The 12,050-nt window shown below is 44.0% G+C and overlaps 1 protein-coding gene across 1 annotated transcript; it reads left to right on the forward strand.

Moving 5' to 3' along the window:
• Nucleotides 1–6,378: 6,378 nt before the first annotated feature.
• LOC129742732 (uncharacterized) lies at nucleotides 6,379–11,460 on the forward strand. Its single transcript, XM_055734675.1, has one exon. The coding sequence runs from the start codon at nucleotides 6,379–6,381 to the stop codon at nucleotides 11,458–11,460; it is 5,082 nt and encodes a 1,693-aa protein (XP_055590650.1).
• The last annotated feature ends 590 nt before the right edge of the window (nucleotides 11,461–12,050 follow it).

A 12,050-nucleotide genomic window follows, 5' to 3' on the forward strand; every position in this document is an offset into this window, starting at 1 on the left:
CAACGGATTTTGTGGTTGTTTTATAAATTTAATGGCGCATGATACAACTTCTGTGAAGCACATTTGTACATGTTTGAAAAATATTTCTAGCGTTTTGGATTATAAACCAAGTCTTTCCACTTTTCTTTTTTCAAATGTCCACAAAGAGTCATACCATTATTTCATACGTATCAGTACTAAATTCATATTATTTAGACAACAATTCTTTCTTGAAATAACACGAATTGAAGTTTTCATTTTTTCAAATAGTTTGAATGGTTTTGATTTGATCGGCAAAATATTAATCTGGGTCACATATGGGCGTCATTCATTACTACATATGTGCTGTACAAATGATCTAGGAATCAAGAAGAAAAAACACATCTAGGCTTCATGTGGTCACCACATGCATCGAAATTATGCTTGGTTGAGAAATGCGCGCCCAAAATTTCTCACTAAACAGTATGCTATGCCATAGTTACTAACCTCCTACGACGTTTGCTTGCGACGCCTTGACCATAGAGACGAAAAACAAACCGCCCGCCCGGCGCCCAAAGTAAAGAAAATCTCGAAAAAATTGAAGGCCATGACTTTAATTTGATTCATTTTATTACAAATTTAATGATTACGGACAATTGATGCGACTTTTTGTTGTTTTTATTCGATATAAACCGATTCGCATGGCTACAGAATATTCTAAAAATAATTTCATTCGAATCGTTTCGGTCCTTTCGGAGGAGTAGTACTACAAACACCGTTACAAGAGAATTTTATATAATAGATTTGTTCGCTATCAAGGTTCTGAATGTTTCGAAGAAGATTTGTTCCTTTGCAAACCGTTGCTAACTTCCACGTCGGGGGCTGAAATTTTCAAGCTAAATAATTGATGATTATGTTGCGGACAACAATATTCCTTGAAGAAATTGCATTGATGTATGTATGGACGGTGCGAATACTACAGTTGGAAATACTGCTGGATTCGTTGCCAAGATCGAAGAAAAGACCAAAAGTTGCGGTAGTAGTCATTACATCTTTCATCGACATGCACGTTGTCTCGCCTGTTTGAATTAAGAATGGCTTCAGTTTTTCAATGCAAGGTAAAGGAATAACAATCTTCGATTAAATCGGCAAAATCATAACTATTAAGAGAAAAATCAAATTTTGGGCAGAATCGTTCAAAAAGCGCAACCTGGACAGCTTTCCGAATTTAAGAAGCATTCAATCAGAAATAACCTTGTAGTTATCATCCGAAAATTTCCAAGAATTATGACAATCACAACACTTTGCGTTGATAAATTTATTTTTATTTTCCTTGTTGTAAACTTAAACTAATAGGCCCACGTGTATAGTGAAGTCATTTACAATTACAACTACAATTTTTTGCCGCAGGATTTGTTGAACGGCTTCCAGCAAAATTCCCCGAATAATATCATAAAATACTAAAAAGATCGAAAACTTTGAATGCGTGGAACAGCCTATTTTTATGTCAAAGAAACCAGAATCATTACCATTTCAAGAATATGAATGCTTGATATATATGACATCGGATTCAAAGCTTCAGGAAAGATTCGTATCCAAAATGTCGTTGGAGGAGTATTGGTGTCAACTAAAAAATGAATTTTAAATTTTGTCCGATAAAGCTAAATTTATTCTTCTGCCATTTTCCACAACTGGAATTTCGGAGACAAAATACCGATCCCGACTTAACGCGGAACCAGACGTCAGACTACAACTGACACAAATTTAACCAAACTTGTTCAGCTTGGAAAATCTTAAAAAGCGTATTTGTTCTATTGAAATTATTAATTTTTGATGATACATCTTTTGTTGATAAAAACAAGACTATTCAAAGAGTAGCCATTCATTACTGATTTTATTGGCTACGATGACAAGACACATCTTATTTAAACGATAAATACTATCAAGTTTTCAAAACTTGGGTTTTTTATTCTTTCAAAAATGTAGGTGCTCCGCCAAATTTTTTGGTTTTTAAAAGTGCTCCGCCGAGCAAATGATCTGAAAACCCCTGCTCTAAAGGATGATACGGTCAAAATTTGGTCAAGGGAAAACGCGTGTAAATCGGTGAAATCGTTTATTTAAAAAATCAAATTCAATTTCTTTTTCAAGTTTAATTAGTATAAAATTCAGGAAAAATATTCAATTAGGCTTCCGTTTTTCCAAATCCGAATTGCCGGGCCTTACGCTTAACCCCTGCCATCAGATTTTATACAGCCACCTTGTCCACCTTCTTCGCCGCAGAAAGCCAGTTTGCCTTGAACTGTTGCTCGTCCTTAGCAGTTTTTTGTCTTCTTTAGGTTCCGCTTGACAATAGCCCAGTATTTCTCAATTGAGCGGAGCTCTGGCGTGTTGGGAGCGTTCTTGTCCTTGGGAACCACCTGCACGTTGTTGGCGGCGCACCACTCCATGGCCTTTTTACCGTAATGGCAAGATGCCAAATCCTGCCAAAACAGTACGGAACAACCGTATTTCTTCAGGAAAGGCAGCAGACGTTTATTCAAACACTCTTTCACGTAAATTTCTTGGTTGACAGTCCCGGAAGCTATGAAAATGGTGCTTTTCAAGACACAGGTACAGATGGCTTGCCAAACCAGATATTTCTTCGCGAACTTTGACAGTTTCATGTGCTTGAAAATATCTGCTACCTTTCCCCTTCACTTTGCCGTATAAAACTCCTGTCCCGGAAGCTGCTTGTAGTCGGCTTTGACGTAGGTTTCGTCGTCCATTACCACGCAGTCAAACTTCGTCAGCATCGTCGTGTACAGCCTCCGGGATCGCGCTTCGGCCGTCGTATTTTGTTTATCATCGCGATTTGGAGTCACTACCTTCTTGTAAGTCGACAGCCCGGCTTTTTTTTTGGATCGATGCACGGTTGTAGACAATACACACAGCAAGAAAAATTCGTGTAAATTTAGATTGAAAACGATGCACGAAAACGGAACATCGATTTCGATGTAAAATTCTATCACGGTTTATTTTTTTCCAGGATGTAATTTTTGAGGCGTGTAAATTTAGATCGAAATCAATGCACGAGATCGGATCACAGAAGCCGTCGTGTAAAAATACACAGGGATGTAAATTTTTAAATTTATTATCGTAAATATGGATATTTTTGCTAAATATTCAGGTTTTTGCTTTTGTCTTTGAATGAATACACCCATATGTATTATTTTTAATTCACATTTATTTACATAACTGAAAATTAAAACACCATCACGGAAAGCGTCAAGCTGGAATTGTTGTTGCATCAGAATTCCCAGCACGGGGATGTTTTTACTGCAGTTCAGCGTCATCAGTATCCTCGAATGGTTCCGGAAAATCATGATCTTTCGCTTAGCACTTGGACACTTGAATTGATCTGACAAAAGTTTCTCCGGATAATAGCTGTCCGGATATCAGCCTCTGCGAAAAAATCTGACCTTGCTGTAATGGAGAAAAAACTAGTCAGTTTCAGCCGTACTCTTCATTTCACGTATACTTACGACTTTAAAACACTCTGCTGTAGGTAGCTACGCCTTTGATCGACTCGTTTCCGAATAATTTTTCGACTTGTTTACTTTGTTTACATTCAATTTTAAATCAAACAGATCTAACTTTACACTGTTTGTGACATAAATTTCATTGACCGGTTGATTTTTGCATGACGCAATATAAAATAACATCAAAACAGTTTATTTCTATCCTATTTTTGAAAAAAGTCTAATATTACATCAAAAAGAGTTTAAAATTACATCTTTTTGCAATTATACTCAAGAAAAAATAGATCACTCGTTTTTTAGATTCCGTGTACTTTTAGAAATTTTTTGCTGTGCATCAAGCTTATTTGCGGCATCTCGGAGAGAGAGGTTAGGGTTTCGTTTGAAACTACCGGCAACTCTCTTTGTCGTCTCAGCGGCTTCCGGTTTCGATTCGATTTCCCCCCGATCCAGACTTCCTGGCTGTCGACAAACGTTCCCCAAACACTTTAATTACATTTGTAACGGTTGATTTGGCAACTTTTAGCGATTTTGCCAGCTTTGCGTGCGAGTAGCTCGGATTTTCGAGATGCGCGAGCAAAATTTTGATACGCTGCTCTTCTTCCTTGGACGGCATTTAGACAACTGAAGAGTGAATCCCAAAATCAAAATAGGAGCAACATTCTACATACACACACACCTTCAAAATGAGGGGTGTTCAGGTTTTTCAAATGCAAAATTGAAAGAAATACGTCAAGTTGATATTGACCGTATTTGAAGTTGAAGTAGAAGTAGAAGTTGAAAAAACATTTTCTCGAAGTTTGTTGCCGTTTCATTAAATAATTCTCGTTTTTCCACTTCAAATTCTACGATCGCAGGCGTGGCTTAGTAGAAAAAGTTTCACATTACCAATGGTTGCTACTAAATGATTGACCGAGGACAACAATTTTGTTCATAGGTCAAAAAAATGGAACCTGGGATTGGTTTCACATTTACAATGCCCAAAACTGATGCTCTTTCTTAAAACATCAATTACGGCGCCGACCACGTCCTGGTAGTGCTCAAGTGATAGGTTTGAAAAGAGAGCGAGAGGGATTAAAGGATAATTTTGTACTTTAGGACCGAGGTTAGCGAAACATTCGTTGTTGTAGGTTTGGGCGAAGGAATATGATCAGGAGACACTTTTAACCAGTGCAGCGATCTAATATTTGATAGGAAATTTCCCTACGCTTTAGCTGATTCCTAATACAGGTGGTAATACTTAGGGGTTATAAAGACACTTTCAAAATTGGTAGCAAGACTTTGTTTAAGGTACAAAATGAAATATGTTTTTAAAATAGAAACAAAGTATTTAACAAACAGTTTAACAGCCTTATTGGTAAAAGTAATGTTTTTTTAAGAACATTCCAATATTATGATCTTTCTTTTTTATAGACAGATAGAAAGTTAGAAGAAATGAAAGATGGTGAAAATGAGCAAGTAGAATTTCATTGAGATGTATTTTCATCACATACCAAATTTTTGTTCAGCATGGGTCAACTACTATGAAATGGAAGATATGTACCTACATATAGAGTGGGAGCTACCACTATTCATTAGTAGGCCAAGCGTGGTAGAAATAGAAATAAAAAAAAGAAACAGGGGTAGATTTTCTTTTTCTTTTTGATTTTTTTTCTTTTTGATAGGAGTTTAGCCCGTTAAGGTAGCCTTGCCAGATGGTTTTCAAAAAAAGCGGGACATTTAGAGAGAAAAAAGCGGGACATTTTAAAAATTAGTTTAAAAAAGTCATGAAATGTATGTAACAAATGTGAAATTTTTTTCTACTCTAAAAGTGCGATGCTTTTTTACTTGGGTATAAAGTTCTATAAATCGATGATGAAGGCACAGTTCAGTTGATATAACATCTGCTTTCCTACCCAACGCCTATGCTTTCAAATTCAGGCGTAAACATCGAACAAAGTTGAAGCTTTTTAATGCCTTTGTGTTGGTAAAGAAGTGAGAAAGACAAAGACGTTTAAACAACATTGATTGAAACAAAAATTAAATCAATGATGAAATAATTATCAGCTTCACAAGCTGTTTTTTTTGTATTAAAAAATGTCAAGATATTTTCTTGATTATTACCATACTTGCGATTAAATGTCATGATTAAACAAATGCTTTGAAAAGACTCTTGTTACGGCCTCAACCCAGTGCCGGGGCACAAGCATACGTGCCGCTCCAGCAGCATACTTCATCCTGGGGAGGCCGAAGTACACCATCCACATCACCAACATATCGCATGAAAAACTCACCTTCCATTAAAAATTTCTCTTTGCTAGGACTCAGAGGGCCACCCTAGCTTTAAGTGCATATGTTAAACCTAAAAGTTAGAGGAAAAAGCATAATTATAGTCCAAATTAAGCTAAGCAAAATTGTTTCATACTTACCGATAATTTCTGTGGTTTGTTTACTTTTCGTCATTTGGGGCACGTTCATGCAATCAAGATAGACTTAGAAGAGAGAACGTACTCACCTTAGGGAAATCCGGGCTGCCAAATAAACGGGAAAAGTGGTATCTCAGCTCCACTCACTTTCTTAAGCGGGAAAGTAAGCGTCGCGAAGCATCGAGATGTAGCTAGGTAGAAAGGGTAGCTCATCAAACCCTGAAGATCACAAAGGGTAGATAATGGGAAAGGAGACCCAAACTTTCTAGGCCGAAAGAGTCTGGACGAAAGGATCGAAACAGAGACCCAAAACTTCTAGGCAATAGAGTTTGGACGAAATGGGTATAAAAAGCCAGCCCAAATATGTAATCAAGTCAGTATCAAATAAACTCTTTAATAGCACAGTATACGAAAACGTTTTTCTACGATCATCCGAAATCGGTTAAAGTTCCAGACCTGAACAATCACTCCCTGCGAGAACATTTGGCGCTGTAGACAGGATGGACAAGCTAATCGTTAAGAGAAACGTCATCGAAGGACGGCTGCGTAGGACCGAAGAACGTATCGAAGCTGGCGGCGGCATCAACAGCATTGATGGCCTTAATGCTGAACTGGGGTGCATCCAGGAGCTATGGCAAGACTTTCGAGCTATCCAACAGGAGATTCTCGAGTCCTGCATGGATGTTCCCAGTTTGGAGGAGCATCTAGATGCCGAAGCGGATTTGGTGGCACGGTTCAACGCAGCGAAGGCCGTTCTAAACGGCAGAGTCCGCGCTCTACTGCGGACGGAGGAGAAGAGGGAACCGGAACCAAGCGATGGTGAACCCGAACTTCCGACCAATGCTGACGAGAGCTTTTCGTCATCATTAGGTAATCGGGCACCGATCGCACCGGAACCTGCAATACTAAACGCGACGAACGTACCGGGCACGGAGCAGGAGGCACCCATACGTCGGTCGCCAACAAGTGTGCGGCTAGCTACCCCGGAGCTGCATCTGCCGAAGGGTATTTTGCCGACGTTTTCGGGCGAATACGGAGAGTGGTCATCATTCTACGACCTGTTCATCAGTGCAGTGCATAACAACCACAACCTTACCCGAGCTCAAAAATTATTTTATCTAAAAACGTACACCTCGGTACCATCCGGGCATTCCCTTCGGAGGCTGTTCGACACGGCGGATGATATCATTCGAGCCTTGACCGCGCTTAGCAGGGAGGAAAGGGACTGCTGGTTGATTCATCTGCTACTGATGAAGGTGGATGTAGATACCCGGCAAACATGGATCGACCGCACCGCATCATTCGAATACCCCGCTACGATGGAGGAGTTTCTGGTGTTTATCGACCAACGGGCCTACGCATTAGAAACAGCTCACAATTCATCATTTCGCACTACTACTGGTGCGACTCCACGACCTACGGTGGGCGGAAAATTAGTGGGAAGACAACGGATGCAAAGTTACGTCGCTACTGATTCAGAGAGACTCCAAACCATTCGGCAACTGGGGTCGTGTACCAATTGCCTGCGCACAGGCCATGGAACGGAGCCATGCGGCGCGGGAAAATGTAAGCGGTGCAACCAGAGTCATCACACGCTTCTGCACGACAGCCTGGTGCCAACTCAGGTGCACCTGTCTTTCGGAACGGTGAACCATGTCGCGGCGGACCACTTCTCATCCGTAATTCTCGCTACAGCCGTCATTTGGGTCAAGAGCGCCACCGGAGAACGCGTCCCAGCTCGAGCCCTTCTGGATTCCGGTTCACAGGCATCTTTTGTTACGGCCAGCCTCGTGGAACGACTGCAATCGCGAACCTGTCGCATCGACATTCCTCTGAAAGGAATCTCCGGAATGGCAACCAAGCTGCGCAAGGCCGCTTCGCTCACTATCGGATCCCGACACTCCAGCTTCGAGGCAACCATCGAGTGTGCTATTTTGGAAACAATTTCTGGCCGCTTACCGAACCAAGTATGCGACGTAAGCGGTTGGGGATTGGAACCAGGGCTGCCACTTGCGGACGAAAATTTCCATATTCCAGCGAACATCGACCTGCTTATCGGGGCCGGAGTCTTTTACAAGCTTCTGGAAAGCAACCGAATTCCACTTGGGCCGTTCAAGCCGGTCCTCCAACAAACCGTATTGGGTTGGGTGGTGGCCGGTGAGTGTTACACCGGAAGGCCGGAAAACCCAACCGCACTCAGTCTGATTACTACGTTACCATCCGATGAAACACCGCTTTCGTTAAATCAGATGGTCGCACGGTTCTGGGAGCTAGAGACCTTAGTTCCACAGCCAATCCTCTCCGATGAAGAACAGCGGTGCGAAGACCACTATCGACTACATACTACCAGAGATCACACTGGTAGATATGTAGTCAAACTTCCCTTTAAACGAGACCCGGTAGAGATGGCCGAAACGGGATACGAGGCGCTGCAGCAATTCAACGCACTTTGCAGGCAACTACAAAGGGATCCAGAGAAGAGGAAACTTTACGAAGATTATATCAACGGGTTTATCACCGCGGGCCACATTAGTCGTGCGGCTCCACTAACGAAGGCTCAACGGCTAATATATCTGCCACACCATGGGGTCCAGAAGGAGAGTACCACCACTAAGCTCCGGGTGGTGTTCAATGCAGCGATGAAAGCCAAGAATGGTGTTGCGCTGAATGACCTGCTTATGACGGGGCCGGTAATACAAAAATCACTGTACCACATACTGCTCAACTTCAGACGGCATCCAGTGGCTCTAACGGGGGACATCGAAAAGATGTACCTCCAGGTCCGTGTTTCATCAGAGGACAGTGAGCGATTGAGAATGATCTGGCAAGAGCCGGGTCGCAAGGTGGCGGAATACTGTATGAATACAGTAACATTCGGTTTGACGTGCGCACCATTCTTGGCGACCAGGACGCTAAAACAGCTCATCATCGATGAAGGCCCAGATTTTCCCGTGGCTCAAGAGTGTATAGACGATTTCTACATGGACGACTGCCTGACCGGGGCGGCTTCCATGACAGCGGCTAGGCAGAAAAGAGAGCAGCTGACGGCAATGCTGGCAAGAGGCGGTTTTCCGATCCGGAAGTGGGCCTCCAACGAACCGGCAGTTCTTGAAGGAGTACCTCGAGAGGACTGCGCCACGGAGATGGCGTTAGACTTTGAACCCGACGCTACTGTTAAAACACTCGGAATCAGATGGCAGTGTCGCGGAGACATATTTATCTTCGAAGCTAATTTCGACGCTTACCAGGAGAGCTACACCAAGAGGCAGGTTCTATCCACGATCGCCAAGATATTTGATCCACTCGGCTTGATCGGACCAGTCATAACCATAGCGAAAGCATTCATGCAGGAGATTTGGAAGATCAGCTGTGATTGGTCCGATCCACTGCCGCCTAGCTTTAATCAACGATGGCGGATGTTCCTGACTCATTTGGGAGAAGTTTGGCGAGTGAGAGTCCCTCGGCGCATATTAAGCATCGATCAACCTACCCGCCTATTTCTGCATGGATACTGCGACGCTTCGGAGCTAGCATACGGAGCGGTGGTCTATCTGCGAGCGGTCGACAACAGAGGCAACACCAGTTCCAGGCTGTTGTGCTCGAAATCAAAAGTATGTCCAATCAACCGACCCACCATTCCGAGAAGTGAGCTGTGTGCGGCTGCCCTGCTGGCCGAGCTAATAAGGACGGTCAAAGATAACCTTCGCATGGAGATTCATAAAACAGTAGCTTTCAGCGATTCAATGACCACGTTAGCGTGGATTTCGGGAGACCCTTCAAGGTGGAAAACCTTCGTCGCGAATCGGGTGGTGCAGATCAACGAGGTCCTACCGGCGATTAACTGGCGTCACGTTCCTACAAAACAAAACCCGGCGGATCTCTTGAGTCGTGGAGCAGCCCCTGTGACGTTGGCAAGCAACAAGTTGTGGTGGTGTGGTCCATCCTGGGACCCGGAGGAAACCAGTGAGGTACCAAGTGTACACCTTACCCCGGCCGAAGAACGCTCCGTGGATAAGGAGCAACGAAAGGTATATCCAGCGCAGGCGTACTTCGTCAGTGAAAGCGAGACGCTTGACCATCTCCTGAACAAGTATTCCAGCACAGTGCGGCTGTTCAGAGTGTTGGCGTGGATTCATCGCTTCGTGGACCACTGCGAAATGCCACCGGAAGATCGAACGTCGGGACCCCTAACGGTTGAAGAAATCCAGGGGGCAGAACGTAAGCTGATACGGTATACTCAGCATCAAGCCTACGACGCTGAAATCACCGCGCTGCAAAAGGGAGACTCGCTGCCAGAGAAGAGCAAGCTGTGGCCGTTGACACCGTTTTTGGACGGAGGACTGCTCAGGGTGGGCGGCAGACTGGCTAGATCGAATTTGCCGTACGAAGCGAAGCACCCTTGGATTCTACCACCGGAAAGTAAGCTGGTGAGACTTATTTTTCAACAAGCGCATGTTCGAAACCACCACTTAGGAGCGCAGGCGCTTCTAGATCACGTCAGGCGTACCTTTTGGGTTCCTAAAGGACGAAATCTAGCCAGAAACACAGTCTGGAACTGCGTTCCTTGCTTCAAGGCGAACCCAAATCGAGGCATAGTGCAGCAGGTTATGGGCCAACTTCCCCCAGAACGACTACAGCAATCACCACCATTTTTCTACTGTGGCGTAGACTACGGCGGTCCAATCAACATCGTGGAACGACGAGGCCGAGGCGCGAGCACTAGCAAAGGCTACATCGCTCTTTTCGTATGCTTCGCCACGCGGGCCGTGCACATCGAGGCGGTGAGCAAACTAACGACGAAAGCATGCTTGGCGGCGTTTAGGCGATTCATTGCGCGGCGAGGCGTAGTCGGCCACGTCTACAGTGATAACGGCACCAATTTCCAAGGCGCGGCCAAAGAAATGCGGGATTGGTACCAAAAAATACAATCCCCGGACCACAATCACCGTATGGCAAACTTTCTGGCAGGGGGAGGAACGCAATGGCACTTCAACGTCCCGGGCGTACCGCACATGGGCGGTCTCTGGGAGGCCGGCATAAAAAGTGCAAAAAGGCATCTCAACATCGTTGCGGGGAATGCTAAGCTGACCTTTGAAGAATTTAGCACTCTGCTGACGGAAATCGAGGCGATACTAAATTCCAGACCGCTGTCCCCTCAAACAAGTGATCCGAATGATCTAAGACCGTTAACTCCGGGACATTTTCTGATCGGCAGGCCAATCATCGAAGCAAACGAAGGTGCGCAATACCCGAATAGCGCAGACTTACCCTACGACGTGAGGTTCAAATACGTAACTCAGCTGAAAAATCATTTCTGGGAAAGGTGGAGCCGGGAATACATCCCGGAGTTAATGGTCAAAGGAAAATGGCAAAGACCCCTGAACCCGCTAAAGGAAGAAGATCTGGTGCTGATCAGGTCAAAAAATCTGGTGGTGGCGCAATGGAGACTCGGAAGGATTGTCAAACTTCATCCATCGCCTGACGATCGTCCGAGGTTGGCAACGATAAAGGTACAGTCGGCGGAAATTGTACAAACCGTGCACAATTTAAGTAAAATTCCCATCAATAGAGAGGAAAATTAACCTAATTTTGGTGGGCGGAATGTTACGGCCTCAACCCAGTGCCGGGGCACAAGCATACGTGCCGCTCCAGCAGCATACTTCATCCTGGGGAGGCCGAAGTACACCATCCACATCACCAACATATCGCTAAGCTAAGCAAAATTGTTTCATACTTACCGATAATTTCTGTGGTTTGTTTACTTTTCGTCATTTGGGGCACGTTCATGCAATCAAGATAGACTTAGAAGAGAGAACGTACTCACCTTAGGGAAATCCGGGCTGCCAAATAAACGGGAAAAGTGGTATCTCAGCTCCACTCACTTTCTTAAGCGGGAAAGTAAGCGTCGCCAAGCATCGAGATGTAGCTAGGTAGAAAGGGTAGCTCATCAAACCCTGAAGATCACAAAGGGTAGATAATGGGAAAGGAGACCCAAACTTTCTAGGCCGAAAGAGTCTGGACGAAAGGATCGAAACAGAGACCCAAAACTTCTAGGCAATAGAGTTTGGACGAAATGGGTATAAAAAGCCAGCCCAAATATGTAATCAAGTCAGTATCAAATAAACTCTTTAATAGCACAGTATACGAAAACGTTTTTCTACGATCATCCGAA

This window comes from Uranotaenia lowii, chromosome 2 (assembly GCF_029784155.1).
Source record: "Uranotaenia lowii strain MFRU-FL chromosome 2, ASM2978415v1, whole genome shotgun sequence".
Taxonomy (NCBI): Eukaryota; Metazoa; Arthropoda; class Insecta; order Diptera; family Culicidae; genus Uranotaenia; species Uranotaenia lowii.